The sequence below is a fragment of the Garra rufa genome, chromosome 3, assembly GCF_049309525.1.
Source record: "Garra rufa chromosome 3, GarRuf1.0, whole genome shotgun sequence".
NCBI lineage: Eukaryota > Metazoa > Chordata > Actinopteri > Cypriniformes > Cyprinidae > Garra > Garra rufa.
Window position 1 is genome coordinate 29,755,464 of NC_133363.1, and position 26,837 is coordinate 29,782,300.

At 37.5% G+C, this 26,837-nt stretch overlaps 2 protein-coding genes and 1 long non-coding RNA gene across 5 annotated transcripts in view; 2 read left to right on the forward strand and 1 right to left on the reverse strand.

The window, feature by feature from the left end:
* Nucleotides 1-2,032: 2,032 nt before the first annotated feature.
* On the forward strand, nucleotides 2,033-8,386 carry insig1 (insulin induced gene 1). Its single transcript, XM_073835891.1, has 6 exons — nucleotides 2,033-2,207; nucleotides 2,318-2,657; nucleotides 3,239-3,363; nucleotides 4,543-4,709; nucleotides 4,912-5,011; nucleotides 6,632-8,386. The coding sequence occupies exons 2-6, from the start codon at nucleotides 2,324-2,326 to the stop codon at nucleotides 6,659-6,661; spliced, it is 756 nt and encodes a 251-aa protein (XP_073691992.1). The 5' UTR covers nucleotides 2,033-2,207; nucleotides 2,318-2,323; the 3' UTR covers nucleotides 6,662-8,386.
* Nucleotides 8,387-8,535: 149 nt separating this feature from the next.
* LOC141331042 (uncharacterized) overlaps nucleotides 8,536-26,837 on the reverse strand; it is a 42,534-nt gene continuing 24,232 nt past the window's right edge. For both annotated transcript variants that reach the window (XR_012355224.1, XR_012355225.1), the window contains one exon: nucleotides 8,536-11,648. This is a non-coding gene — a long non-coding RNA (uncharacterized lncRNA). The remainder of the gene's footprint in view (nucleotides 11,649-26,837) is intronic.
* en2a (engrailed homeobox 2a) lies at nucleotides 21,948-24,829 on the forward strand. 2 transcript variants are annotated; one of them, XM_073837052.1, is made up of 2 exons: nucleotides 21,948-22,765; nucleotides 24,496-24,829. In XM_073837052.1, exons 1-2 carry the CDS (start codon nucleotides 22,282-22,284, stop codon nucleotides 24,810-24,812), a joined length of 801 nt encoding a protein of 266 aa, XP_073693153.1. In that variant the 5' UTR covers nucleotides 21,948-22,281; the 3' UTR covers nucleotides 24,813-24,829. The 2 variants fall into 2 exon arrangements, with proteins under 2 accessions (XP_073693153.1, XP_073693154.1); XM_073837053.1 differs by having other exon boundaries at nucleotides 21,948-22,762.

Here is a 26,837-nt window from a genome sequence, read left to right on the forward strand (position 1 = left end):
ACATCTCCATTCTGTTTAAAAGTTTTCACCCCTGGCTTCCTTCTGAAGCATCAGAGAGAAAAGGGTGGAAAGGGTTGGAAAGGGTTCAAATACACAAAAATGTCAAAAAAGTCAAAAAATTTGTGAGAAGCAGGCAGTTTAACTGTTCAGGACAAATAAGGGACTCATTACTAAACTATCACTAAACAAAAAAACAAAACAAAACAAAAAAACAGTATTAAGATTCAAGTCTATGTAAACTTTAAAACAGGGTCATTTTTATAAATTCAACTATTATTTTCTGTTGTGGACTATATGTAAATGTCTTTTAGTGAAATATCTTAATTAAGTCAGTACTAAATAAAAAAGCATTTGATCCCTCTTATTTAGGTAAAATAATAAACATTTTGCAGATTCTGCAAGGTGTATGTAAACTTTTGACTTCAACTGTGTGTACACTGTATTTGCATTATAGAAGAAATACCATGCTAATTCTATCTATTTTTTTATGTACGTAATTATTCACACATTTAAACTTAATGGAGCTTTTTCTATGAGAACATTGCATCATGTCTTTTGTGCATTTGAAACACAAATAAGATAATAAATTTCTTTTAATTACAAAGTCAGTATGTCTTTCCCAAATGTTAGTAATTTATAGCTCTAGAACACTAAAAGAATCACTGTTTCACCAGTTATTATTTGTTTTGTTTTTTTGCCTGAGGATTTGCAAGAAAGTGTCCACACTTACAAAAACAATCTGAACGTGAGCCATGATTCACTTCTAAACAGCTAAAAGGCATTCACATTCCAAAGCTTTGAGTTTTGCCACTTTCACCCAGATAATGCTAACTTCGTTCACAATGGATTTCAGTTAATCCTCCAGCTCAACAATATAATTGTTTATTTTCCACTCCTGAGCATAACAAATGGGTCTATGATTATATGTTTGCTCTGTCATGAAATTGTTTAAATATGAGCCAACCCTAGGAGAAAAGCTTCCCCTCTCTGTTCCTCCCAAGGTTTCTTCCTCATCTAAGATTTTTCAACTGTTGCTGTCGCCTTTGGCACTATTCTTTGTAAAGCTGCTTTGGAACGATATGTATTGTGAAAAGCGCTATGCAAATCAATTAAATGGGATCTTGCGGTTCTTTGGGCTCACTTGCTCAATAAATGGATCCTCAACCCCTGCCATTACAGCATTTGAAAAATATTTTTGGGTGAAGGACAGACACTGACAGACGCAACTGAAATGCTTACAGCACATCAGTTACGTACATGTTGTTTTCGTACCAGCATATCTATACAATCATGTTAGCAATGTATGTCCTCGTATGAACGATAAGCCATGTTTAGTATGTATTTGCTGACAGTCGTTCTTGACAAAGGGTGAACATCTGACCCATCTATCTGGTGAGTAGAGGTTCCACTCAGGTAAGAGTTTGAACTCTGTTCTGAATCAATAAATGTACTATCAGTACACAGGCTTGTTTACTATGGAGGAACAACCCACTGAGCATCATGACCTGATTCCCTCCTTTCAGTCCCTTGGCCGACGTCCAACACATGCATCACACGTACTGGACGCTGTCACGAAAACCAACAATCCGTATTAACTCATAACCTCACAGGGCCTGTTCATTCACAAACAAAATAGTGTTTAGATTTACATAATGCTATCTTGTCAGTCTGCTGCAGAAGATTACAACTTCATTTCCCCAACAGGCAGTTTTGTTCTAGTGCAAGCAGGTCACTTAAAACTAAACAAGAAGAAAATCTCCAGTCAGTGCAGTATTGTTCAGTGAAAAGGATTTGGCCAAGCGAGGTCATTAAACCTTACCCAGAAGTTTAAAACTTTGCATGACTCTTTGCCATCACCTCAGTCTACACACACACACACACCCATGCCAACGAACAGCTGACGGCAGTGAACATCAACAACGCGTGTCCGTGAGAGGAGGGTGGTGTGCGTTCGCGTCATATGGCCCGCCGCTCTCTGATTGGCCAGCGCGACTCACCAGACATGACCGCGCTTGTTTTCTGCAGAGGAAGCGCGCGTGTGCAAGTATTGTACTGTGGAATGAGAGAGACAGCAGCGTTTCGCGAAGAGATGATATGACCAAACAACACATCCGAGAGCATCTTTTGTTAGCTTAGCGTTTTGCAAACGAGTTTTGAAAAGCATAGACGCGCTGCGGTTTAGACGAAGACACTGCGTGAGGATCAAGGTGGGTTTTCACATCCTATACTTCAACTTCTTTTACTAAGTATTTGTAGCGTAATAGCTTGACTTTAGACATTATTATAACCTTTCTTTGAACGTTTTCGCTTCTCACAGTGCCAAATGCCAAGACTAGAGGAACACTGTTGGAGCTGCTCCTGTTCAACCAGTGTGAAGACGAAGGACCTGTCAAGCGCCAGCTGGATTGTTTGTAAAACGGGTGAAATGATGTCCATCATAACCTCAGTGCTGAGCCACGCGTACGGCTCTGTGCACAACCTCCAGTCTGCTAATTTAATTCGACGGGGGCTTGTGTTGTTTATCGTTGGAGTAGTTCTCGCCCTGGTGTTAAACTTACTCCAGATCCAGAGAAACGTTACATTGTTTCCAGAGGAAGTGCTGGACACGCTTTTTTCCTCGGCCTGGTGGATTCCCCTCTGCTGTGGCACTGCTGCTGGTAAGTCAGTAACGGTCGTGCTTGGATACATTGTGTTTGTTTGTGTGTGTGTCGATAGGACAGAAACATTCCGCTTGCCGTGGGCCTTTTGTTATCATATTTACACTACGTAAGAGTCCTCATTCTGGGCAGTTTTGTTGACATTGGGCTCTGTCGCTATCGGTTAGTACTGCCCTGGAAACAGCCGGGCATTCGGGGTCATTCTTTGGGGTGCTGCTCTTTCATTGGCTGCGCTCACAACGGGTGAGCTGCGAGGGAGGCACGTCATTGGCTGGTACGCCGAACATGCCACTTAGCCCAAAAGAGAAACACGGAAGTCGTGTGCAGCAGAAATTAATAAATAATTCGGTCACACACATAACTCCTCCTCCTGCATTCCTCACAGTCCACATAGTGGACACATACCAGTCTACGTCTTTTTTCTTATTAGTAGAAAATGCCTTTTTGTGAACTTGCACTTACTTATTTGTTTTAAAAACAGTTTTAACAATACAAATTAGATTCAGACATCAAATGTGACTGTTTTACTCGCTTTTTGGAATAATTAGTGTTGTTTAAAACACTGTTTTCTCTTTCCTCAGCTGTGGTTGGTCTTTTGTACCCCTGCTTGGACCACCATCTTGGAGAACCACACAAGTTTAAGCGGGAGTGGGCAAGTGTGATGCGCTGCATTGCCGTTTTTGTGGGCATCAATCACGCCAGTGCTGTATCCTTACCAGTCACGCTCATAACTGTAGCAGTTGTGGACATAAATACTTATAAAAAAAAATTGAGATTTGTTGTTTTAAGGCTGGAATACACCGCACAATCTTTCTTAATAGATTTGAAAAACATTAGGCATCATATACACTTTCAAAAAAAAATTTTTTTTTTTTTTTTTTAAGAATTATCTTGTTCTTACCAAGCCTACATTTATTTGATCCAAAATGCAACAAAAGCAGTAATGTGAAATATTTTTACTATTTAAAATAACTGCTTTCTATTTTAATATATTTTAAAATGTAATTTATTTCTGTGATCAAAGCTACATCATCACTCCAGTCTTTAGTGTCACATGATCCTTCAGAAATCATTCTAATATGCTGATTTGATGTTCAAGAAACATTTTCAGGGTTCTTTGCTGAATAGAAAGATTCAAAGCTATTGAAACATTATACACTATACCACCCAAAAGCTTGGAGTCAGTTTTTTTTTATGGAAAGAAATGATAGAAATTAATACTTTTATTTAGCAAGGATTCTTTTAATTGTTCAAAAGTGACATTTATAATGTTACAAAAGATTTCTATTTCAGATAAACTTTAATCACAAGGATAAATTACTTTTTAAAATATATTTGAGTAGAAAATTATTATTTTAAATAGTAAAAATATTTCTTGTGGTACTTTGGATCAAATAAATGCAGGCTTGGTGTGTACTGTGTAAAAGTTGTTCTTTAAAAAACATGAAAAATCTTACTGTTCAAAAACTTTTGACTGGTAGTGTACTTGTTGACTTTGTAGGGTTTAGAGAAAAACTAGTTATCATATACAACTGAGGATATTGTTCCAAAAATTCACATCATTGCTAGGTAATGCCTGATAGATGAAAACAATGTATTCTAACATTTGTATTAAAAAGAAAAATATAATCTGAGTCTGTGCCCATCTGACTGCTTAGAATCGAAAGACTTTTCGCTAACTACGTTCCGGTAAAAAAATATGGGCTAAAGTCATGTAGTATATTCCAGTCTTTAGTCGAAAAGATATTGTTACTGGAGTTACACAGAGATAGATTTCCTCAAATACCAGTGAGCCTTTCAGTTATTAACGTATTTTTAACATCTATCTAAAGTAAGTTCTGACCTAGAACTAGCTTGTATTTCCCTTAATTCAAATACCTCACAGAAACTGGACTTTGCCAATAATGTGCAGCTTTCACTAACTCTGGCTGCCCTGTCTCTGGGCCTCTGGTGGACGTTTGACCGTTCCAGGAGTGGCTTTGGTCTGGGGCTAACCACTGCTTTTCTAGCCACTCTTGTTGCTCAGCTGCTGGTCTACAATGGCATCTACCAGTAAGTCATGACTCACACATATTGAGACATTCCGACAAAAAACAATTTGTGATGTATCATCAATTGCCAAATGACAGCTGAGTCACAGATTCACTTCTGTATTTATATTACATGTTCATTCATCAATGTCTGACTGTCATTTTTTCCTCATAGCTCTCTCATTAGCAAGTTGTTTCAATGCATTTCTTTTAATGTTTCTCAGGTATACATCTCCAGACTTCTTATATGTACGATCGTGGCTGCCTTGTATATTCTTTTCTGGTGGAGTGACCGTAGGAAACATCGGCCGACAACTAGCTATGGTAAGAAACTTTTCCCCATATTTTCTACACAGGTATTGTCTTGAGTTTCCTGGAGTGCTCCGCACTAGGTCAGAAGGCACGTTTGTGTTCAGAAATGAAACTTAAATGGGGGCACAAGTACAGAAACAAAAGTGTAACTGAATATTCTGGAATGGGTCATCAGCTATTCACAGCACTCAGTGTAAATGTTTAGCTCTTCTCGTAACCAGCCTAAATGTTTTAGGAAACAAATCAGACTTATTACACAGTCTGAGTGTGTAGAATTGAACACAACTTTAAGCACTATTCAGACAAGGTTAGTTTTGTAAACAACATTTGAGATATATGAGATGTATTTCATAAACTGAACCAGGCTTGTTTGGCATTCAAGAGGCTTTCAAACTGTTAACATTAAGCAAAGGCAACACAATGACAAATTTAACTTTATGAACTTTATCCAAATTGGATTTCTTTTAGGACCAAGTTAGCTGAAAAGTGGTAGACATTTAGATGTTCGATTTGGAAATATAGATGATTTTGTGGAAAACATTGCTATTCTATCAAGTGCATTCCTCTATAGTGATGAGTTTGTTATCAGTTTCCAGTGGCTTGTTGATATCCTCACTATCTTGCTTCTGGGCTGAAACATCATGCCTGAACATCTCAATTAGCTGCTGATTGTAGTCTGAGGCATGTTTGTGCCATCCCCTCCAAGCCTTCTCAGTCAGCTGTGCCTCTTTGTTTTGCTGACATAACCTCGTTCTTTCTCAATAAAGGCGTGAAAGCAGATTACGCTCCTTGTTTTTCATGCTAATGGTCAGAGAGATGGTAAACAAAGTGCTTTACTGGCTCCAAATGCTGCATTCTACATGTTGTTCCAGGGTGTTTTTTGTTTTCGAGTTGGCAGCGGCTGATTTCGCTTGACCAACTGGGATTAGTGCTCTGCTAGGATTTTTCTCAACTCTCTTTATAAAGCGGCCACTTAAGAGATGCAATGGACTCTCAAACTAGATCTGAATATACTGAACAGTCTTCAGATGACTATATCTTCTAAATGTAACTTAATAGAACACCATTCAAGCAATGGCAAAGACAGTATTATGATTACCATTTTAACCATTTGCACTATACACTGTTTGGTTTTGGAGGATTAAATGTTCTCATAGAGATTGCTCTTTTTGGAGACTGACCAGCTGCCTGTGGGTGAGGCATGTGAGACAGTGTTGGCCTATGAAGGGCTATCATATTTTACAGGGCACCACATCCACGCAAGCCTTGTACAATTTGCGCATATACGTGTATATATAGTGCATACTAATTATAGCCACAATGTTAAGGGGCCTTTAACAGGAGCCGCAATTTTGAATTACTCAAAGCACCTTTTTAAATGCACAACTGGAACATATTTAGGTAGTTAGAAAGTAAGCCAAGCGCTCTTACTTCCAATACTTTTTTGGAAGTCAGTTGCTGGATGTTAATATTACTTTCTAGGTGTTTTCCACAGAGGTACAGTTTATGCCTGTTCTTTTATTTTACGGTAATTAGGGGGTGAATGCAAATCAAGTTGTTTTCATTTTTTGTTTATGCTTGATGTGCAAACACTGCATTTTCTGTACTAACCGACCGTCTGTTTCTCCACAGGGCTCCACTGAGAAGCCTCATAATGACTAAGTGGGTTTCAGAGGTCATGAAGTGAGCTTCGAAGAGTGCCAAAACAGAGGGCCTTCAAACTGAGACTCTATATTGGTGTTCCTGGTTCAAGCATAACTTCTGCTCTTAATTTTGCTCCTCTTTATAATGAAACAAGAAAACAAAGAGCAGATTGGTCTGAATTGGCCCGGTGTGCCATGAACAGCACCTTTGAGCAGCCAAAAGAATCCCCCCGGCATTCATTACTACCATCAGCGTTGTCGTTGTTACAGATCCTTGCAGTAGTGTTACTGGTAACGTCAGTCTCCTTATTACCAGGTTGCTGGAGTGCCACTATTGGACTGTACAAAAATCATAGCTAGTTTCACTTTCACTCAAGGTGAAAGAGTGAAAAGTAGTGGTGAAACTTTATGTATTCAAATGAGTGTGTGCTGGTCCAGTGGATAAGGCCAGGAAAAAAAGGTGGTGTGGAAGTGCACACTTTTTTTTGTTTTACTTTGCGCTGGAGAACCGAAAAGTCAAAGGGAAAAAAAAAAAATGCAAGACTGTGCAAAATACCTAAAATATCCAAAGAGGTCTGTGTACTGTCTGAATAGGATTTGTTAGAGTTTTATTTTTAAAAAACACTTGCTACGCTGCGAGTCTCTCATACTGACTGACCACCTTGAGTGTTATTTTAAGTACCAGAGAGGTTTGATTTGCCAATCACATTTGTGCCGACCGGTTAGTTTAGTATATTGACTGAATTGATTGTGTTTTTGTCATACTTTGTTGCTAACGCAGACCAAAAGTAAAACTAAAAGCATTAGTTTTCAAGAATTCTTGAATCGGAAGAATCAGAACATCAAGGATGCTCCTATTTGTATTAATGTAAACTCACAGAAATGGTGTAATGAAGTCCATTTAAAGGTTTCTAAATCAAAAGGTTGGAAACTTAGGACAACTAAACGTCCAGAAGACATTTGTACTGCGGCCTCGAAAGTTTGCAATCTGTGATTGCCTTTGTATTATAGAATTAAGTGCTTTTGTCACTTCTTCTCCAGTACAGTAATTTTTCCTTTATTTTGTATGTTATTCATTGTGTATAGCTTATCACCTGTAGCCGCTTCTGTATCTAACATAAGAGTAATCACTAGGCTAGTTTGTAGGTAGGTTTGGGGGTCTTAGCAAATGAAGTGCAATCAGTTTGTTTGAGCCTGGTATTCTTTCATATTTATTACTTTTTTTATAATGTTAAGGTACCCCAGATGACTCATATGCAGTATAGCAACATACCAGCAATAAACACTTTGTTTATACGTATAGAAGATATAATATGAGAGCAGACTCATTTTTAAAAGAAGTTACACACAAAAGATAATCTTGCAAATGATACCAATGACCATTTCCACTGTTCCAGGGGGATAAAAAAAAAACACCATGTTGTTGTGTCTTTATTAGCGGTAGTAAGTTGGGGAAATCATTTTAAGAAAATGCTGTGTGTTGTATTTTGGGAATGTTTGAAGAAGATTATGAGGGAATGTTTTAAAACAGTGATGAAATGTTGCTCTCAGGAGTAACAGGCTCTTTTTGAACCTCTCTGCTTCAGGGAACGAGAGATGTAAAACTGAATGAAAGCTTTATTTAGAGGAGAGTGAGAAATGCAACAATGTGTTTCTAGGAGTGTGGGTGCATGTGTGTCTTTACCACTTCATTTATACTGTTAGTTTCAATGAATGAAATTCAATAAAATCGTGTGTTATACAATGGTCTTTTGAGTTATTCATTCACTTTTTCTGTTGGCTTATCATAAATGCATGTGTTTATTCATTAATACCAAGACAAATTGTATAAAAGTATGTTACTTTATATCCTTCGTATAGTTATTGTTAACCTGGTTACATTGAGGACTGAGGCAAACAACTTGGGACCAACCAACAGGCAGAAAATATTTGTGGTGTTACATTATAAGTGAAACATGGTTTTTGTTTGTATGATATAGTGATTCATAAGCATGGTTAGGGTTTAAAATTTACAGTATCCACAAAAAGAAAAATCAAGCTAAAGTTGCCCAATAACTTCTGGCCTAGATATCAGTTTTTGTTTTAAGTGCATTGAATGTTACTTTTGCATTGATCCTCCCTAAGTATTTATACCAGCATGTTAAGTATCTTTTTACAAAAGAATGTGTTTAGTGTGAACAAAAGTAAATACAAAAAGCTGATCTTAATTTGTGATTTCAGTCATCCAACAAGTTTTCTCCAAATAAATCCTTCTCCCTTAACTGTCTCTCTGACCTCATTCTCTTCTCCTCGGTTCGGACCTGTGAGGAAGGAGTCATCTGAGATGACTTATCCTACCCCCTCATCTATTTATATCAGCAATTAGGATTGACCTTACATGTAAATGTGTGTGAAAGCACGTACTCGATAATCTTTTAACCATCTTTTAATATATATTTACAGAATTTATATTCTTACAAAAAACACATATTCAAACATTCCCTGTTACTGTTTAACCTACCACATCATCTTGGCTTCAAAGTTAAGAGCCAACATGAGCTGTCCAACTGCATGGTAAATAAATGTTTAAAGAAAGAATCCTGATGTGCTAAAGAATGCAATTAATGCCACTCCATGGCCAAGTGGCCTGAACTTGAGATAACCCTGTGTGCATCTTTCAGTTATTTAGCACAGGGTGTTAGGTTAAAGTGAACTAGTCTAAGCTGTTGTATGTTTTGGTGTATACGGCTGCCCTTTGTGTTTTGTATGTGACAGTAATGATTGTGGTGCTGCTTGCTATTATGAGTATCCTTATCAGTGGAACAAAAGTTAACTATAGGCCTATGTTTATAATTCTCTGGGGGGGAGGGGGGGCTTTTATGGGTTTGGCTTCACGTCTCATCTACGTCTAGCTATTTTAGTTCTAAAAAACAGCTCATTTTGCTGCTTGATATTGCAAATTGGTGTGTCTTACCATAATTGTAACATATTATCTTAATTATAAACACTGGTTTGTAGTGCAAACAGTTTTACCAATTATTGCATGTTGTTATTATAGTGGATAATGAACCTTAAGTCTCACCCATAAGCTTACTTTCGCATTCAAGAAAAAGGTGGATACATATGCATAAAAGTAGGGGTACTGTTGTTTGCTGGAGCAGGAAAAGACAAAAATCTCCAAACTGTTTTCCAACGTTTCTTTTTAGCTGGTTCAACAGCTGCCAGGAAGGTGGTTGCAATAAGATGGAAAAGATAGAAAGCTTCCCATAATCTAAGGCCACACTGCAGTTCTTGATGCCCAATTCCAATTTGTTGACTATTTCTGATTCACAAATCGAGCACTAGGCCTAACGAAAAGCACCGATTTGGAAGGATTTAGATTACAGTGGGTGGAAAGTGACATCATTTCCCCGAATTGTATTTGTTACTTATGAGGACGGGAAATAGATACATAAACTGGCACAAATCAAGCAGAAATGAAAGTCAAGTAGGCTAAACAACAATGACAAGGATTTACAATTATTCCTCTTTGCAATTATTAAAAATGCACAATTATTTAATGAAATTACCATCATAATATCCACCTTTTTCTTCAACACCGAAGTAAGCCTATGGGTCTGACTTCCGGTTCATTATCCGAAATAACGAGAAAAATAACAACGTGCAGTAAGCATAAAACAGTTTGCACTATAACCAGTACGCTCATAATTAAGATAATACATTAAAATAATATGGCAAGACACACTTTGCAATATCAAGCAGCAAAACAAGCTGTTTTCTAGAGCTAAAAATGGCTGGACGCTGATGAGACCAGAAGCAGATCCATAAAATGTACAAATGCCCGTTCTTACGGAAAGAAAAAGGTGGATATAAGTGTAATTATACATCAACTGACAAGATAAAGGCTGTAATCTAGGAAGCATCCCATCTTTTCTACCTTTTTAATCACTCGCCATTTCATCTAGCTTATAAAAATACTTGAGATGCAGTCAGACATTATCCAGTACAATCAGTAGAATGAAACATAAATCATAATGCATTTCAAATGGTGGATGTGTGTTTGTAGTGAGGCGCAGGATGTCTGTGGATGGTTGGTCGAATTCATATACCAACAGCAAATTAAGCTGACCAAAACAAGTTTGAAAAAGAGTTTGAAAAAAAGAGACATTTAAATTACATACGGCGTAAATTGACACACTTTGTCCCTTCGAGGAACATAAATTTAGTTCCGATTCACATCGGCAGATGGCAGTATTGTACATTTTTCAACAGTACCATATTACATTAAAGAGGGACCCCTCCTGGTAGCATGAACACTGTCTGTTCCTAATCAAACTTCAACAGTGACAGGCATGTCATTGTGTGTAAGAGATGTCCCTTCACATCTAATACAAAAGCCAGATGTTTCAAAAGTGATTCTGGATAAGTGAGAACCAAAATAACACCAAAATAAAATAGCTTTTAGCAATGTTTGAAGTACATTTCAGCATCCTTTGTGGTTACTGAACACAAAATCAGCAACACTTGTTGAATAAAGAAACAAAAGCATAAAGAATGTGTGAAGTTGCATCAGAATTGCACTCAACAACACCGTGAAAGTGCGAACTTTGGTCAGGGCAATACATTAAAAATACATGTTTGTAGCATACATTATTTTGCCCTTGAGCATGACACTTAAACTCAGGTTGCTCTGGAAGTCTGTTCCTAAAAATCTGTGAATCGGAGTTCTTTTCAATAAAAGTTTACATCAACCCTTCTGTAGGGCAAGAGAAAGGTACAAGCAAAAGATAAAGAACAACAAAATAAATGTTTGTGTGTGTTGGTGGATTTTCCTTGTGTTTGTATGGAGATGACTTGCAGAGGCTTTAACAGGCGTTGAGGATTTAGATTGCTCTTTGGCCCTGGGTAAGAGCCCCCCCACCGCTCCTCTAATGGAAGATGATTCAGTCGAACGGACGAGAAGACAGAATCGCAATTACCCAGACTTATTGAACTCACCCCTGACATTTCTTTGGCTTCTGACTGAACTAGCACAGGAGTACAAGAGGACAGGGAAGTGGAGGAGAGATGAAGGGGAGTGGAGGGATACGAAGAGAGAGAGAGAAGATAGAATATGTTAATGACAAAAAAGACTGAAACACTAAGAAAATATAGATTACACAGAGTACACAAGCCTTCTTAAAGGTCTCACACCTGAAAAGATAGAAAGCAGCTGTAAAGGAACATGCACAATTGGACAAAAACAGAATAGCAAAATTAACCGCCGCCTTATTCAACGAACAAAATTATCTTAAATTGGACCGCCAGGCTGTGAAATAATTTCTGCCTCAGTCAACACTGTCACTGATTCTAGGGATTGACGTGTGCATGTTAAGCCACAATGGCAATCTCTCTCCGTTCTCTCGTTCGGTATCTCTCGCTCATTGTCTCATCACCGTCTCACTCAATCTTTGAGGGTAGCAAGATAATGAATTGAAGAATTAGACCTAATGGGACACAGACCAGTGACGGTGTTACAGGAGGATGCAAAAAAAAAAGAAAAGAAAAAAAAAACAGAGCACCATTTCAGTCCAAATTGCCCGCGATGCCATTCAAATGCCAGTCTGGCATTTAAACATGTCTCACCCCTTACAACTGACCAGGACTTCCATTCGCCTCAGTCAGTCTGATTCAACCCTGCTTGTTCTAATTGGTTTATAGATTCCATGGTCGATCACAAGACAAGGACTCTTAGTAAAGGTGGTGGCAAAGTGCTTTTTGGTAAGGAGGGTCAAGGTCACAGGATTCAATTATAACAATAATCAACAAGGGTGTAGCTGTCATTATAACAGCATAACACCCTTTCCCTTCAGGAAAAAAAATACATCTCATCTAGTCTACCAAATGCCAAATGTGTCTCAAAAATTCAGGTGTACAAAGGGAATGAGTGAGGACAAGATAGAGGTTACTAGAGGCACTTTATATCAACAAATGTCATATAATGAAGATTACAACTGATATTCTTTTGGCATTGTACAAATGAAAATCAAACATACATCCCTCTTGTGTGCAGTGGAATGAATTTCACAGTTCTGTGATGGCTGCAGAAAAGTAAATATCAGGTGCTGACACATGAAGTGTCTGATCCGCACAAATCCTTTACAGTGCAAATGAAATACACATGGCATTACGGTCTGGGATTAACTGTCTGCTGACTGCCGTTAGGCCTGCCACTATTACAACCTAATCAAGCACATGAAGACACACTCTAATAGTAGGCCTGTGCTGCAAACTCAGGGTTTTTTATATTATATTTCTAATTGACAATGATAAAAATGCAATAGATAAATACATAGGCAAAAATTAAATAATTGTTTAAATAGATGCATCTACTGTTATGTATCTACAGATTCCATACTGTACATTTCCAACTATATTTCATCTTTTCAGAAATCAGCATGCGCTGTTACTCAACATGTAGTAAGGAATATAAAATAAATAAACTGTAATAGAATTGAACTGGTTTTCTTCAAAATATTCATTTCATTTAAATTGTATCGTTTGTATTTTTCATGAAAAAAAAAATCATGTAAAAGACAGACATTTACCTTGAGGTCAGTGGCCTTTTTAAGGCATTCTGCCATGTGACTTTTAGATAAAGAATGTAATTCAATGACAGAGTTTTTATATTTAGTTATATGACCTAAATATTTTGCAGGGGCCCCTTTCAAAATTGGTCTAAGAACTCACTGTCCTTTGCCCCAGCCCAGCCTCTCAAATGCTTGTATGGCCCAGGACACAAAAATATGATTTTAACTTACTCAGCATGAGCTGTAATATGTAATTAACAAAAGCCAAATTTATTAAAAGGAAAATGAACACATTTAGAAAAATGTGACCCTGGACCACAAACCCAATCTTAAGAAGAATGAGTATATTCAGCCTGATCATTTGTATATTTGCAGCAATAGCCAACAATACATTGTATGGATCAAAATTATTAATTTTTCTTTTATGTCAAAAATCATTAGGATATTAAGTAAAGGTTATGTTCTATGAAGATATTTTGCAAATTTCCTACCATAAATATATTAAAGCTTAATTTTTGATTAACAATATGCATTGCTAAGAACTTCATTTGGACAACTTTAAAGGCGATTTTCTCAGTATTTTGATTTTTTTGCACCCTCAGATTTCAGATTTTCAAATAGCTGTATCTATATCTATTGTTTTCATATTAATGGATATTGTCCTGCATTAATATAAAAGCTTATTGATTCAGCTTTCAGTTGATGTATAAATCTTATGACTGGTTTTGTGGTCCAAGGTCACAAATATTTAAAAAAGCATTGTGATTTAAAAGATACTGTTATTTTCTCACTGGTAATTCAAAACTGTTGCCTAAAAGTTATTTTATGTTTTACAAAGACAATGTCATGTCTAGTGTTTTAATTCCCAAAGAACAGGCTAATTAATCTCAATCATTAAAAAAAGCCCAAACAATGCACCAATTATTAATTTCTTTTTTTAAACCCCATTTTTAACTCACCCAAGAGTATCATTATACAAATAACTAGCTCTTAGCAAATAATTTAGTAAACCAAAATATAACCATCATATTCAGTCACCCATCTTCACCTTTAATACGAACAGCATAAAAAGGAGAAACAGACAGTCTAGACTGGACACAACAGTCAAACTCCGATCATTTGGACCTTTTTTTCTAACCCACTGGGAGCATAACTTGCTTCCGCCCTCTAGTGCGTTATTAAACGTTTATCGGGAGAAAGTCACGTTCGTTCACACATTATCTTTCATCTGTTAGTTCAACTGTGTAATCTCAGAAAATTCTGTTTACGTTTATTACAAGTCGAACTTGACGAAAAGATTGCATTTTCTTCACAACACTGTGCAGAGATTTCTCCTTTGAATTTTTTTTTTTTTGACAAGTGATGTCAAATTTGTGCAGTCAACGCATAAAGGCATAGGCAGCTTATGTACCGGAATATTTTAAAATTGAATGAAGAATACGAGGTGCAAAAACAGGGAAGTGGAGATAAATAGATTAGTGTGTGAAAGATGGTGAAATAACGCATTCCCCATCACAAAGCAGGAGAGCAGCTGTGGACGGAGCAGGTTCCGGTCGAGTACAGACGCACAAAAGGGGACTCCAACTTTCTCAGAGGGGCACTGGAAGGGACACTGTGGTAAAAGAAAAATACCCTAGCCACTCTGAAAATATCTGAGGTAGAAATGTACTCTGCATTCAAAACTTTAAACGTATAATCGCAAGAACCAGGCTGGGGACCTTTGACCGCATATCAGGTCCTACCTTACCATGATTGGCAACTGGTAAAAGGCCTCGTTTCAGGAAGCCCTCTCATCTCAGCTGTGGTCAAAATAAATATCTTAGGGGTTAGGTTAAAGGTGGGGCACGGGACACATGGAATCAGCCTCTTTTCTATATATACATGCTTACATGCTGAACCTGAAGATATGATTAGTGATGCCACACACGGAGAATATCCAAACCCATTTCCAAAAGAGCAAAACACAACGATACTTTGATACAAATGACACTGTTAAATTTTGACACGATAGACTATAGCCTATCATATCACGTGTTTCTTAACCAGACCCTTTAAAAAAAATATGCTTCGTTAACATATTAATTCGCCAATTTATGACCTTTTGTTGTTGTGTGCACGGTGGCTTGACAGACTGGGCTAGGTGTAACGTGCTTATTATGCATTTACATAGGCCAACTAATTAATTTACCAAAATAAGTGACGCTGAAGTGAATTAAGCAACAAGTGCACATGGTGGAAGTGAGAAAAGTGTTTAGAGGCAAGTGATTATTGTGCACATGTCACGCGCCACACTTGTCGCGAGGGTCGTAAACAATCACAAGCACGTGAAACAGGTGCCAATGGAATTTAAAGCATCTAAACTCCCGCGAAGAAACCAGGATAACGCCCTGTGACCCACCCAGGGTGTTCAGGCATCGGTACAGGTAACCCATAGCATGCGGACCAGGCGATGTCTAAAATAACTTATCGTTTCTTATTGTTTTCTGTAGGTATAGCCTACCTATTTATAAGGTTCCCTCTTCATATGCGTTTTTTTTAAACAAGGATCTAAGTCCTTAACCCTACTGTATAGCCACCACGTGGTGTTTTAGTAATTGTCACAAGATGTCCCAGTACTTGAAGGGTACATATACATTTATATTTATTCATATTCAGAGAGGGACCAATATTAACTGTGGATATTAAAAAAACAAAAAAAAAAAAACAAAGTCGCTATATTCGCTATAAAAACAATTATTTGAAATTCTTTTGCAAATAATTTTTTAAATAACTAGCGCTGTGCTTTGGAAATAATTTAGTAAAGCGGGCGAATCATCTCCCGAGCAATCAGAAATCATTCTACAAATTTTGAGAAACATTTTAAATATATTTTTCAATTTGAAGTTTATTATAAGATAAGTTATTAATTAGATGTAAAACGTATAATAATTAGAAAGCTGTTATTTAGCAAACTCCTAAATATTACGAAATATAGCTATCAAAGGAAATCGGAAAATAATTTCTTAAAACGGCATAGCCTATTGATAAATTTTGTATTCAAATGGGTTGCTTTTTTCACATGAACTGGAAATGAGAACATGAAATGGCATTATGTATTATTAACGAATTCTGGTCTCATGTTACAATGTTAAGTTGGTAAAGATAGACATTATCTAAACAGAAATTCAGAATTATGCAAGGACTAAGCATGTATTTGTTAGTTTAAAGGGATCAACCCTTTAGTAATGTTTACAACATGAGATACGCAATTAAATTGTAATGATATTTATGTTAAAGGAAGAACAATTTTGAAGTCATTAATAGAAAAAAAACGAAAACAATTTCTACTTTTTCATCTTTTACCGATTCTAAAATCTACTTCCTTTAGTACCGAACTAAATCACTTCAAAATCAGATTACTTTGGTAGGACATTGTGTACAAACATGCTAACTTTGTAACAAACTGCCCATAAAACAAAGTGAACATTTGAGTAACATCTGTCCCTAACACAGACTACAACAAATGAACAACATTTAAATGGCATGAAATGAACAATATGGAACAAAGACAGTGAAAGAAGTTTATGATGGATAGCCTTCATTCATGGATTCCTGTCAGGGTTTAACTGAATAAAATACAGACAGCATAATTCATAATATTACGCATACATATTTTTTACAAAATTAAAACGCTTTTTTTTTTTTATTTAAAAAATCTAGTTTTTCCTTTGAACCTTCTTAAAAAGTGAATTAATGTAAATACAACTTATTCCAGATCAAACATGTAGAAATTATATTTATAACAATACAGTGTAGACAAGATTTTTTTCACTTTCGTAAAAGTTACTGACAACTGGGCACAAACCAATCTGAGAAAATGCGTTTGATCCGTGATGTTAATGAAATATAATGTGGGCTGACATGTCTGAGAGGCACTCTAAATGCGAGTTTTCACGGAGAGAAAATGCTTGGTATTTGTGAAAGTGAAAATGCACCTGTGGCACTTCCTTGCATCTGAAAAGCCAACCGACATTACACGTCTAAAAACATTTTAAGCATCATCAATGATTTTTAACGTTAGTTGGGAGAAAAAAAGGTCTAGTCAAGCACGCAAAACCGTTTTGTCTCTCCGATTCACTGAAATCTTGAAGGTGGGATGACTGGAGAGAGATACAAGGCTAAAGCTTTGACTGTCAATAAAGCCATTTTCTCAAAAAAGGGTCTCAAGATGGGAGCAGCATTCAATTAACTTGATCCCATCTAAAGAGCCTTAATTAGGTTTGTGGAGGACGCCACATGCACGGTGGGTCAGGGACAGCGAGACTGTGTCGACTGAAAGGAGACTTATTTACGCCAGGACGATCAGACGCTTTAGAATTAAAGGCATTAAAACCTATCAACTCTATCCTCCCGGCGTTTTCAAAGTGTCCACTCTGCTAGGATCCGGACCCCGACAGTTCCCTGGCTTTGATGGGGGAATCTGGATTTAAAACATGAAGCATCAGTCATGCATTTAGACCAATACCCACAGAGGTATTGGTTTCACTTTTTGGTACTGGACCAAATATTGGGCGGTGGTGGATTACTGACGGTATTGCAAAAATCATTTCTGGCGCATTTTATGGAGTCCTACGCGACTTAAAAAATATTCCAATCGTAACAATTAAAGAGCTTTACAAATCTTTGGGAAGAAAAAAGATATTAATGTGTAACATCGAAAATAACTGTCATCGTGTCATTGCAGATCCTAGAGTGGTGGTTGGCTGGGTTGGATCCTGCCCTGCATGGTGTCAGGACTCATATCGCAGGCGTGCTTTGACTGACCGTGTGTTTGCGGGTCTTTGAGAGCAAGACAGTGAGAGAGTGAGAGAGTTGAGGGGGGTGTGTTATCCTTTATATCAGGCTGCAAGCTCTATGATCACCAAGGCTCGCACACACACACACACACACACACACACACACACACACACACACCAGCGCGTCCATTCACAAATCGAGTCAGCGCGTCAGCACCTATTGTAGTGACTGAGCCAGTAGCATATACTGTGTGTTAGAGCACAAGAAAGCCCAAAGGCAACACACTGAGGGTCAACCACTAGGCACTTCCAACCTAAACTTGTACAAAACATTGATTCAGATAAAACTGTGCCATATACGCTGACTCCATCCATATATAGATAGATAGATAGATAGATAGATAGATAGATAGATAGATAGATAGATAGATAGATAGATAGATAGATAGATAGATAGATAGATAGATAGATAGATAGATAGATAGATAGATAGGAGCAGACGGCACATCAACTCGACATCTTCCTGCGTTACACTAGTTGGTGCTATTAAAAAAAAACTGTAAAGATGTTGGGATATTTCAACAAACCGTAAAATGTACATTTATACATTTGTAATCAAATTACCTACGCCCTCGCTGGCACTGACTTTTGCCTTCCAAATGTGTTTAATGTTTGAATTGTCCTCCTTACAAACATGAAAATGCTACATAGACTATTCCTAATGCACAACTAAAATAATATTTTTAATTATTACTAATAAAATTTTGTTTACCCAATGTAGATTAATTCATTTTCCTATGAACGTTATTTTGTCTGCCAAGTAAGACAGAGATACATTACCGCGCTTCGTCTATAGCCTACACAAATAAGAAAAAATGAAAACTTGGACGAAACTTTTTGCAGAAGCAGCCTCTCTCTAACATATCACCAAAGCTTACTTTACACAACATAAACACAGAAAAAAAAATATTTGATTACCTAAGAACCAAAGTTATTGACTAACCACAGTTAAAAATGTCAGCGAAAATCGGTTTACAAACAAGTCTGAATGTTATTCTACCTAATTGACACCTATACCCGGTGCCCTTAATATTTTCCTTGCTGCTCCACCTGTGAACGTTTCTTAGGTGCAAAGCCAATAGAATTATTCAGAAATATACTGCCTTTTGTAGAAAATATTTAATTTTCTTTTAGTGCTCAGGAAGAGGTATAGAATTGCCAACTACACCTTGTTTTGTCTGTGGGCATAACGGCGCAGAGAAATGCAAAGCTCATCAAAATCTTTGATGAATAAGGACAAGTAAATGAAATGTCACCAGGGTGAACTATACATTCTGGAGAACAACATATAGACAGGACGCGCACATGAACGTTTCCTTGTGCACGGCTGACACGTCACAGACAACACAAAAGACGGAGAGACTGATGTCATATCAAGGCAAATAAAAACATCAACGTGGCCTCAATCCTACGCACATGGTGGTGCCAGTGCTGTTATGGCTACCTTAAAGCTCTAAGGCCTTATAAGAGCCGCTATGATGTGAAATTAATGTGATATAAAAGAACTGCCTGAAATGTAATCACATATTAGTGTAATCCATTATATGTTGTAATGTAATACTTCATAGAAGGTTGAATATTCAAGATTTAACCTTAAATAGACGCACTTTAGAAAGATATTACTGATGATTTATTCTTCTTTGCTGTATAACAGCCTCTTGGCGGTTTGTTATGGGAGGGGACGCCTCATATTGGTTAGTGACATCACAGGATACATACAGTAGAGGATGAAGCAGCAGAAGTGGAGGGTAAATGAGGAGACTGGGATGCCTCATTTATAGAACATCAATGATCTAACGCATTTTTGCTTTATTTTATTAACCTAAGCTCTGGCGTACAGAGTCCTAATAATGCTGGGTTCATGTAGCCTAACTGTTGTCTGATAATGATTTTTTTCTACGCGCAAGAAACAAATAATTGCGTAAAATTCAATTCGCGCTAATGCCAGGGCGAGCGTTTCAGCAAAAGAGAGACAGTGATAGAGGGCAGGACACGGCGCTTGCGATCTGTCAACCACTCTATTGTCTTATTACCCATTCCGCGCATGGAGTCTACAATGAATATCTTGCGGGTGATTAAAAATGGTTGTAAAAGAATGCCCCCTTGTCATTAAAGCCAAAGCATCCTTGAAGACTCTTAGATTAGAACCGTGCCCATTCCACTCTTGAGAAAGGCTGTGTAACAGGCCAGTGGCTATTGTACCGCTATGGTCTATTCCCATGGTTGTTGTCGGGGGATCTCCATCATGCAACAATAGGTCGTCAGTATGAATGTAGCCAATATAAAAACATGGCTAAATAATATTTTGGCCCACAGTTTATTCCCCCAATAACAGAATTTAGTTAATATCACAGTAAAACAACATTACCCACTATAGCTAATTTATATGCATATATAATCGGACTGTAAATTTAAAGAATAATATTTTGTTATTTAAAGGTGGAAAGTCGTAAAAAAAAAAAAAAAAAAAAAAACAGGGAAAAAAGCATGCATTGTTAGTGGCATTAAAATAAAGTGGTTGGGCAGATAATATGCACCAATTTGAAAAGAGACTGCATGCTCTTGGCTCGCCACAGAAACTTTATAATGAGAACTGCAATCACAGAAGGCCTCTTGAGATACCTCTTCAGTTAGAAAAGCTATCTACTACACTTTCATTGAGAGAAGCTAACCATCTATGCTGGCAGCTCCAACAGGGTGATGTCTCTACAAACGTTATACTAAGGGCACTAGGGTCGTTGTTAGAGTTGATTTCAATGTGCTAAACACTGTAAATGTCATAGTCAATGGCTGCCTGATTAAGGATAAAAAATGAAATGAATCCGAATCACAACGATGTGCGCGATGCATGGATTTGCTACTCCGCGGTACCTGGAGTGCGCTAGACAGCACCCGTATCTGCAATACAAGATTCCAGCCGTTGCCAGAGTGCCTAGGCTCTGGTTAAAGCTTATGAACAAGTGAAAGAGAAGTTCCACAACTTCATTTTTGGCGCGGCTATAGGCAGATTGATATTTTTGAAATACTAGGTTATGTTTAAAGAGCTATGGGCGTCCAACCATCATTACTATTAAAATATGGACTGCTCGTGTGGACAGCTGAAGGACTTTCTGCTTGTATCCGTCTTCGTTTACGTTTTCTGTTTAGTGTGCAGTGTAGTGCGTATAAATAGTGCGTACTCATGATTCTGTAATAAGAATGCCGATTTTTTTTATCGCTGTAAATCATGTCAAATTGAATAACACTGCTCTGAATATTGAAAAAGTCGAATTTCTCCTAGTGTTTTTCAAAAAACACTAGGAAAAATGTCATCATACGTCAAGAAAACAGTGACGGTTATTATGACTTGGGAACACCAAGCACACCATTGCGGAACGGCGTTGCCTACACTCTTTTTAGTTTGACGCATCGTATTTTACATTACGCATTTTTTCAATTCATTAAAACTGCAATATAAATGACACAATAAAATAACCGCCCTTCTAAGAAAACTTAATAGAACTCAATAGTATCAATAGTACAAAAATTTTTAATTAAAAATCGCATTTTAAAATCTGTGGTTTCGTGAGTGCATTCGAGAGTGAGTTGACGACCAAATCTGGTCAAATGACAGAAATAATATGGATAGCAAACGTATTTATGCTACAAGTAAACCTCTATGATTAAAACGTGAAGATCGTGTTTAGTATGCAGGCTGCGTTTTTGGCACTGCCTGAATTTGTATTTTGGTGAAGCACTGTGTCTTTAAAAGTGCAAGGATGAGTGTTGTCTGTTACTCTAGAATCAGGGCCATGTGACTAGCTCTTGACTATTCTATTGGTCAAAGGCACGTGTCTAGGATACCGGAGTGTAACGTCACTGGGGGCTCGTATTAAAAATAAGAACAAAAATCCGGAGTGAAAGTATTTCAGGAGCAGTTAGGAGCCCCACTTCTCTGTCCTCAGAGTAGCCACTGACGTCCCGATAGTTGCATTGCGCAGAAAACAAACAGCAGCAAACTGGCAAGTTACGGCTCATCAACCTTAAACAGAGAACATTCCGTGATTGGAAGGCGTAACTATGTTTTTCCTTTGTGACCACGGTGCGCAAAGGCTTTTTATTGTCGCTAAAGCTCACTGACAGATTTTCTTGCTCAGTTTTAAAATTTTCCCGAAGTGAACAAAGTGGACGGAGTCGCCCGTGGAGTGGGGTGCGACTGCCTGAGTGTGGGAGAGCGATAAAGGGTTAAGGACGGAAAGTGGAAAGTGTGTCTCAGCATGGATGAGAATGAGCAGAGCGCAAGAGACGCGGAACAGCGAGGAGCGGCGGACGAGTCCAACAGTGCCATACGACCCCTTCTGCAAGCTCCAGGGAACCTGCAGCTCCCGCACCGAATCACCAACTTCTTCATCGACAACATCCTGCGACCGGACTTTGGCCGTAAGAAGGAAGCGAGCATCACCCGCGATGAGGGCAATCTCGGCGCGCGAGAGAATCACAACCCTACGGGTCCTAGCACGGGACAGGTGGGAAGTACTGTACCAGCAGAGGGAACGTCCACAACACATACGAGCAGCGGAGGAAAGAAGGCAGAGATAGAGAGCGAAGAGCCCCTGAAGACCCGCGGGGAGAATGTGGATCAGTGCCTGAGTTCAGAATCGGATAGTTCACAGACCAATTCAAATGGACAACCTAACCAGCCTATGCTGTGGCCCGCTTGGGTTTACTGCACACGATACTCTGACAGGCCGTCGTCAGGTAGTACGTCTTCCTTTATTTTCTTTACGCCGTCTGCCAGGAAATCTGCTAAATTCATCTGCTAAAGTACTAAAAGTTCTAATCTGCACTATATTCTATTCTACTCACGCATATCCCAAATTTAGAGGGCCACTGTAATTTTAAAACAAACCTAATACGCTGAATTACAAACCGCCAAATTCTTGAAAACATATAGAATTTTACTAAACATATCGGATAAATTAAAATTTCACATCTTTGGTATTACTAAACATGTATACTGGAACAGTCACGATAGGATTTTAATGTTGTCTAAAAGTAAACAATACATGCTTAAGATCGGCAATCAAAATGTTTAGAAAAGTATTAAAGTAGTTTTAACTAAATTTAGGCTACGTCAATACAACCAAACTTAGTCTATTGTTTCAGAGTTATTCTTAATATATTTGAAGTGTCTTTCATTTAAATTCAATACCGTTTGCTTGTGGATCCGGGCTGATGATGTAGTTACCCATTTTTGTTATCGTTTTAACTAAGAGCTGAAGAAATAGAATGTGTCGAAATGGATCTGCTTTTAATAAAGTAGCAAATAAAATATCGCAAACGCAGTTTTAACATTGAAAGGCTGTACATGAGGGGTTTTGCCCAGTGAGCCTTTCGTCTTTGTTGATATTTCATTAGCATATTTTTGACAATGGACCAGGCCTCGCATCTACTATATTCTGAGTAAGCAGTTGCTTTTGAGTGCTTGTGTGCAGTAAAGTGCATTTCGTAACTTGAACATTTAACTAAATTTGTATTCATAATATTTCAAAACCGAAGAAAGCAATATGTGCGTACCGATGGCTAATTTAGCGCAAACTCGAACAAGAATTGTCATTTAGCCTATAGTCCGTCGATTTTTTAGCTACTTTTTTAAATATTTGGAAATACGGTGAACCACTATTAGCATCAAAATTCTCACCTCTCAGGTGGGAATTGTGATTCTCAGAATGCTGGTTGATAACCCACTTTTTCAGCTACGAGAGAGCGTATTTCATACTATGATTCGTAGTCTATCATTTTATTTTCGTTCAAAGAAACGAATCAGCCCATTTACTAGATTGTAAAATATTGTCTTCTCGATGATTTTCGCGTTGAAATGTACTTTAAAGTCAACGTCCTCTCAACGTTAAGAGCACGCTGATTTTTGTATGTATCCAAATATTCATTAAACGATTATTTAACTGCAATCGGAGCGTTTTAGCCGTCGTAAAGCAAATTTTGTATCATTTTCGGACTGCTCTTGACTCACACTAGCCTTAAACAGTTAAGATGTCGAATGGGTTAATTTTACGTATGGCCGCCATATAACCATACTCATACCATTTCGACGCCTAAAAAGGTTTTTTAAACAAGAAATGTCCAATATGGAGCAAGGCGCGAATCCCTCATTAATATTCTGCTTCATCTCTGAGGTTTCCCGCATTACCTATTAATGTAGCCTCAACTGAGCGACATACACACGTAGAGGGAGAGAGAGAATCCATACTGCTCACACCCAAATGTGACGCAAAATAAATAAATAAATGAGTAAATAAATAAATAAATGAAGCCTACGTAAAACAGATTCATAAATTATAACTCCGCGTTGAACATGTTTACAGCCCCCTTCACTTCAAGACCCTGCATAAACAAATTGTACAACAGGCCCAATATAATCTGTATTTGTACTTTGTTCTTAAGACGATCTGTTATTTCGTCCGCACTTGCAGGTCCCAGATCTCGTAAACCAAAGAAGAAAAACGCAAGTAAAGAGGACAAACGACCACGCACGGCCTTCACGGCGGAGCAGCTTCAGAGACTCAAGGCCGAGTTCCAGACCAACCGCTATCTGACCGAGCAGCGACGACAGAGTCTGGCGCAGGAACTGGGACTCAATGAATCCCAGATCAAAATCTGGTTTCAGAATAAGCGGGCCAAAATCAAAAAAGCCAGCGGCACCAAGAACTCTCTGGCACTGCACCTTATGGCGCAGGGACTGTACAACCACAGCACCACGTCGAAGGAAGACAAATCAGACAGTGACTGAGACGGAGAAAGAGGGGAGGGGTGGACGTGATGGGTGGGGTGGAGGGGTGGGGGGTGCAAGGTTATATTTACAATGCAATAATTCAAAAAGAATAAAGGGCCAGTTAATAAATATACCAGCATTACTGACGTTAAATAGAGGCTATATCGAATTATGTCAAAAATACATTTATTGAATACAATTCTCTTATGAAATAATGGTCAAATTATTTCAAAAAATAGGCTATATAGGTGCCATTTTTTGCACTTGGGCAGAGTGGCTCTATTAAGAAACAAGTGTTTTTATCGTTCTTCTTTGTCATGCTGTCACTAGAACCAAGCGTTTTCCACTATTAACACAACGGCGTTTATATACATTTATTAGTTATATTGAACAAAAAACCTTGCTTAAGTCCAAAGAGTCATTTCTGCTGCATCCAGGCAACTGTGAGTACTATGAAATGCATTAGAGTTGTTTTATTTCCACGTTTGTCGTATCCTATTTGATTTGATGTTTGATATAAAATGGACGCAGCAATCGTCGGATCTCAGCAGGATTTTTTAAACAAAAAAGAAATAAAATGAAAAAAAAAAAAAAACAGAAAAAAAAAACAGTTCTTTTTATTGTAAATAAATTCAGTCTTAGCCTGGTTAATTTCTAATGAGTGAATTGGGAGGAAAAAAAATCGAGAAAAAAAAAAACGCGCAAAAACGTCGTTAACAACAGTGCATATAACATTGTAGGTTATCTGGTTGAACTACCATGTGAAATAGCCTAACATATACGAATTAACAATGGATTAACCTTCATAGCCTGGGCAAAACATTTCAACTAGGTGCGCTAAATAAATAAAGAAATGTACCACAGCGTCTTAAATCGCATACATAGTTTTTATAAAAGAGCAATATAATCATCTTTTGTAGCAAAGTATGTTTTAATCATTATACTGCTGCCTATAAACGTGTAGCACTGACAATGATTTCGCTTATGCGCACTCTTGACAAAAGCCAGGGTAAGCGCCACAACACATCACACAGAAATAGAAACAAATATATAAATATACAGCTATATATATAAACACACAACTACCGATTTAAAAAAAAAAAAGCAAACCAGCTGTTTACTGTATGACAGATGTTAAAATACTGTTTTAATGTTGACTTCATATTTGTTATGTATTTATATAGATTATATTAAGGGAAAAAAAAGAACTTTATCCAATGACCGGTGTTGCTTTTTATGTGAGAGTAGATTTCTAAGGTGTTTAAATTGCTTATTTATATTGCAATAACTTCTTTATGTGAATGAAGCGGTATTGGGGCCTTTGCATGAAAGCTGCAAATTATCATATTAGGGCATATTCACGCGTGTTTAGAAAAGTTAAAAAGGTATGATCGAGATTTAAGTTGCAGACTGTATCCATATACCAAATTGTGAAATTTTTTACTTTTTCAATCTTTTTGTTTTATACCTGAAAAGAGTGTGTGACTATATAGCCACCAAACTTAACACACTTTGCCTTACAAGTTCAAGTGCGAACTTAATAACACAGAACTGTGCCGAATCAGAGAAACAGTATTAGTTCAATTGCATATGAGCATATCTATGAATATGGCCTTCTATCTGATATACGACCTAATGAATTTACTCATCAGCGAAGATCTATCTATAAAAGCTATGTTGAAAGCTGAAATGAAAAAAAATGAGATAATACAATGCTATTTTTATTTTGTGTTTACAGGTAATGTTTGTTATATGTGTAAATAATTTGTATCACGTACGTATTAATTGTGTAATTAACTGCCTCCTGAAATCTTGATAAGAATTAAATAAACAATAAGAATAATAATTCTCAATGTCTCGTTAGCTTATTTATTTGCTTCTAACTTAAGCTTTAATAACCATCTCGGGCTTCAGCCTTATCTCGCTCTTTGCTTGAAAAGAACGTGCCATACTCTCATCAAATGGGAGCTGAGCCCAGCGGACATGACGTCATAGCGTTGGCACACAAAGCTTTACCAAATCAGGAGTGAGTCGCTAATGCAC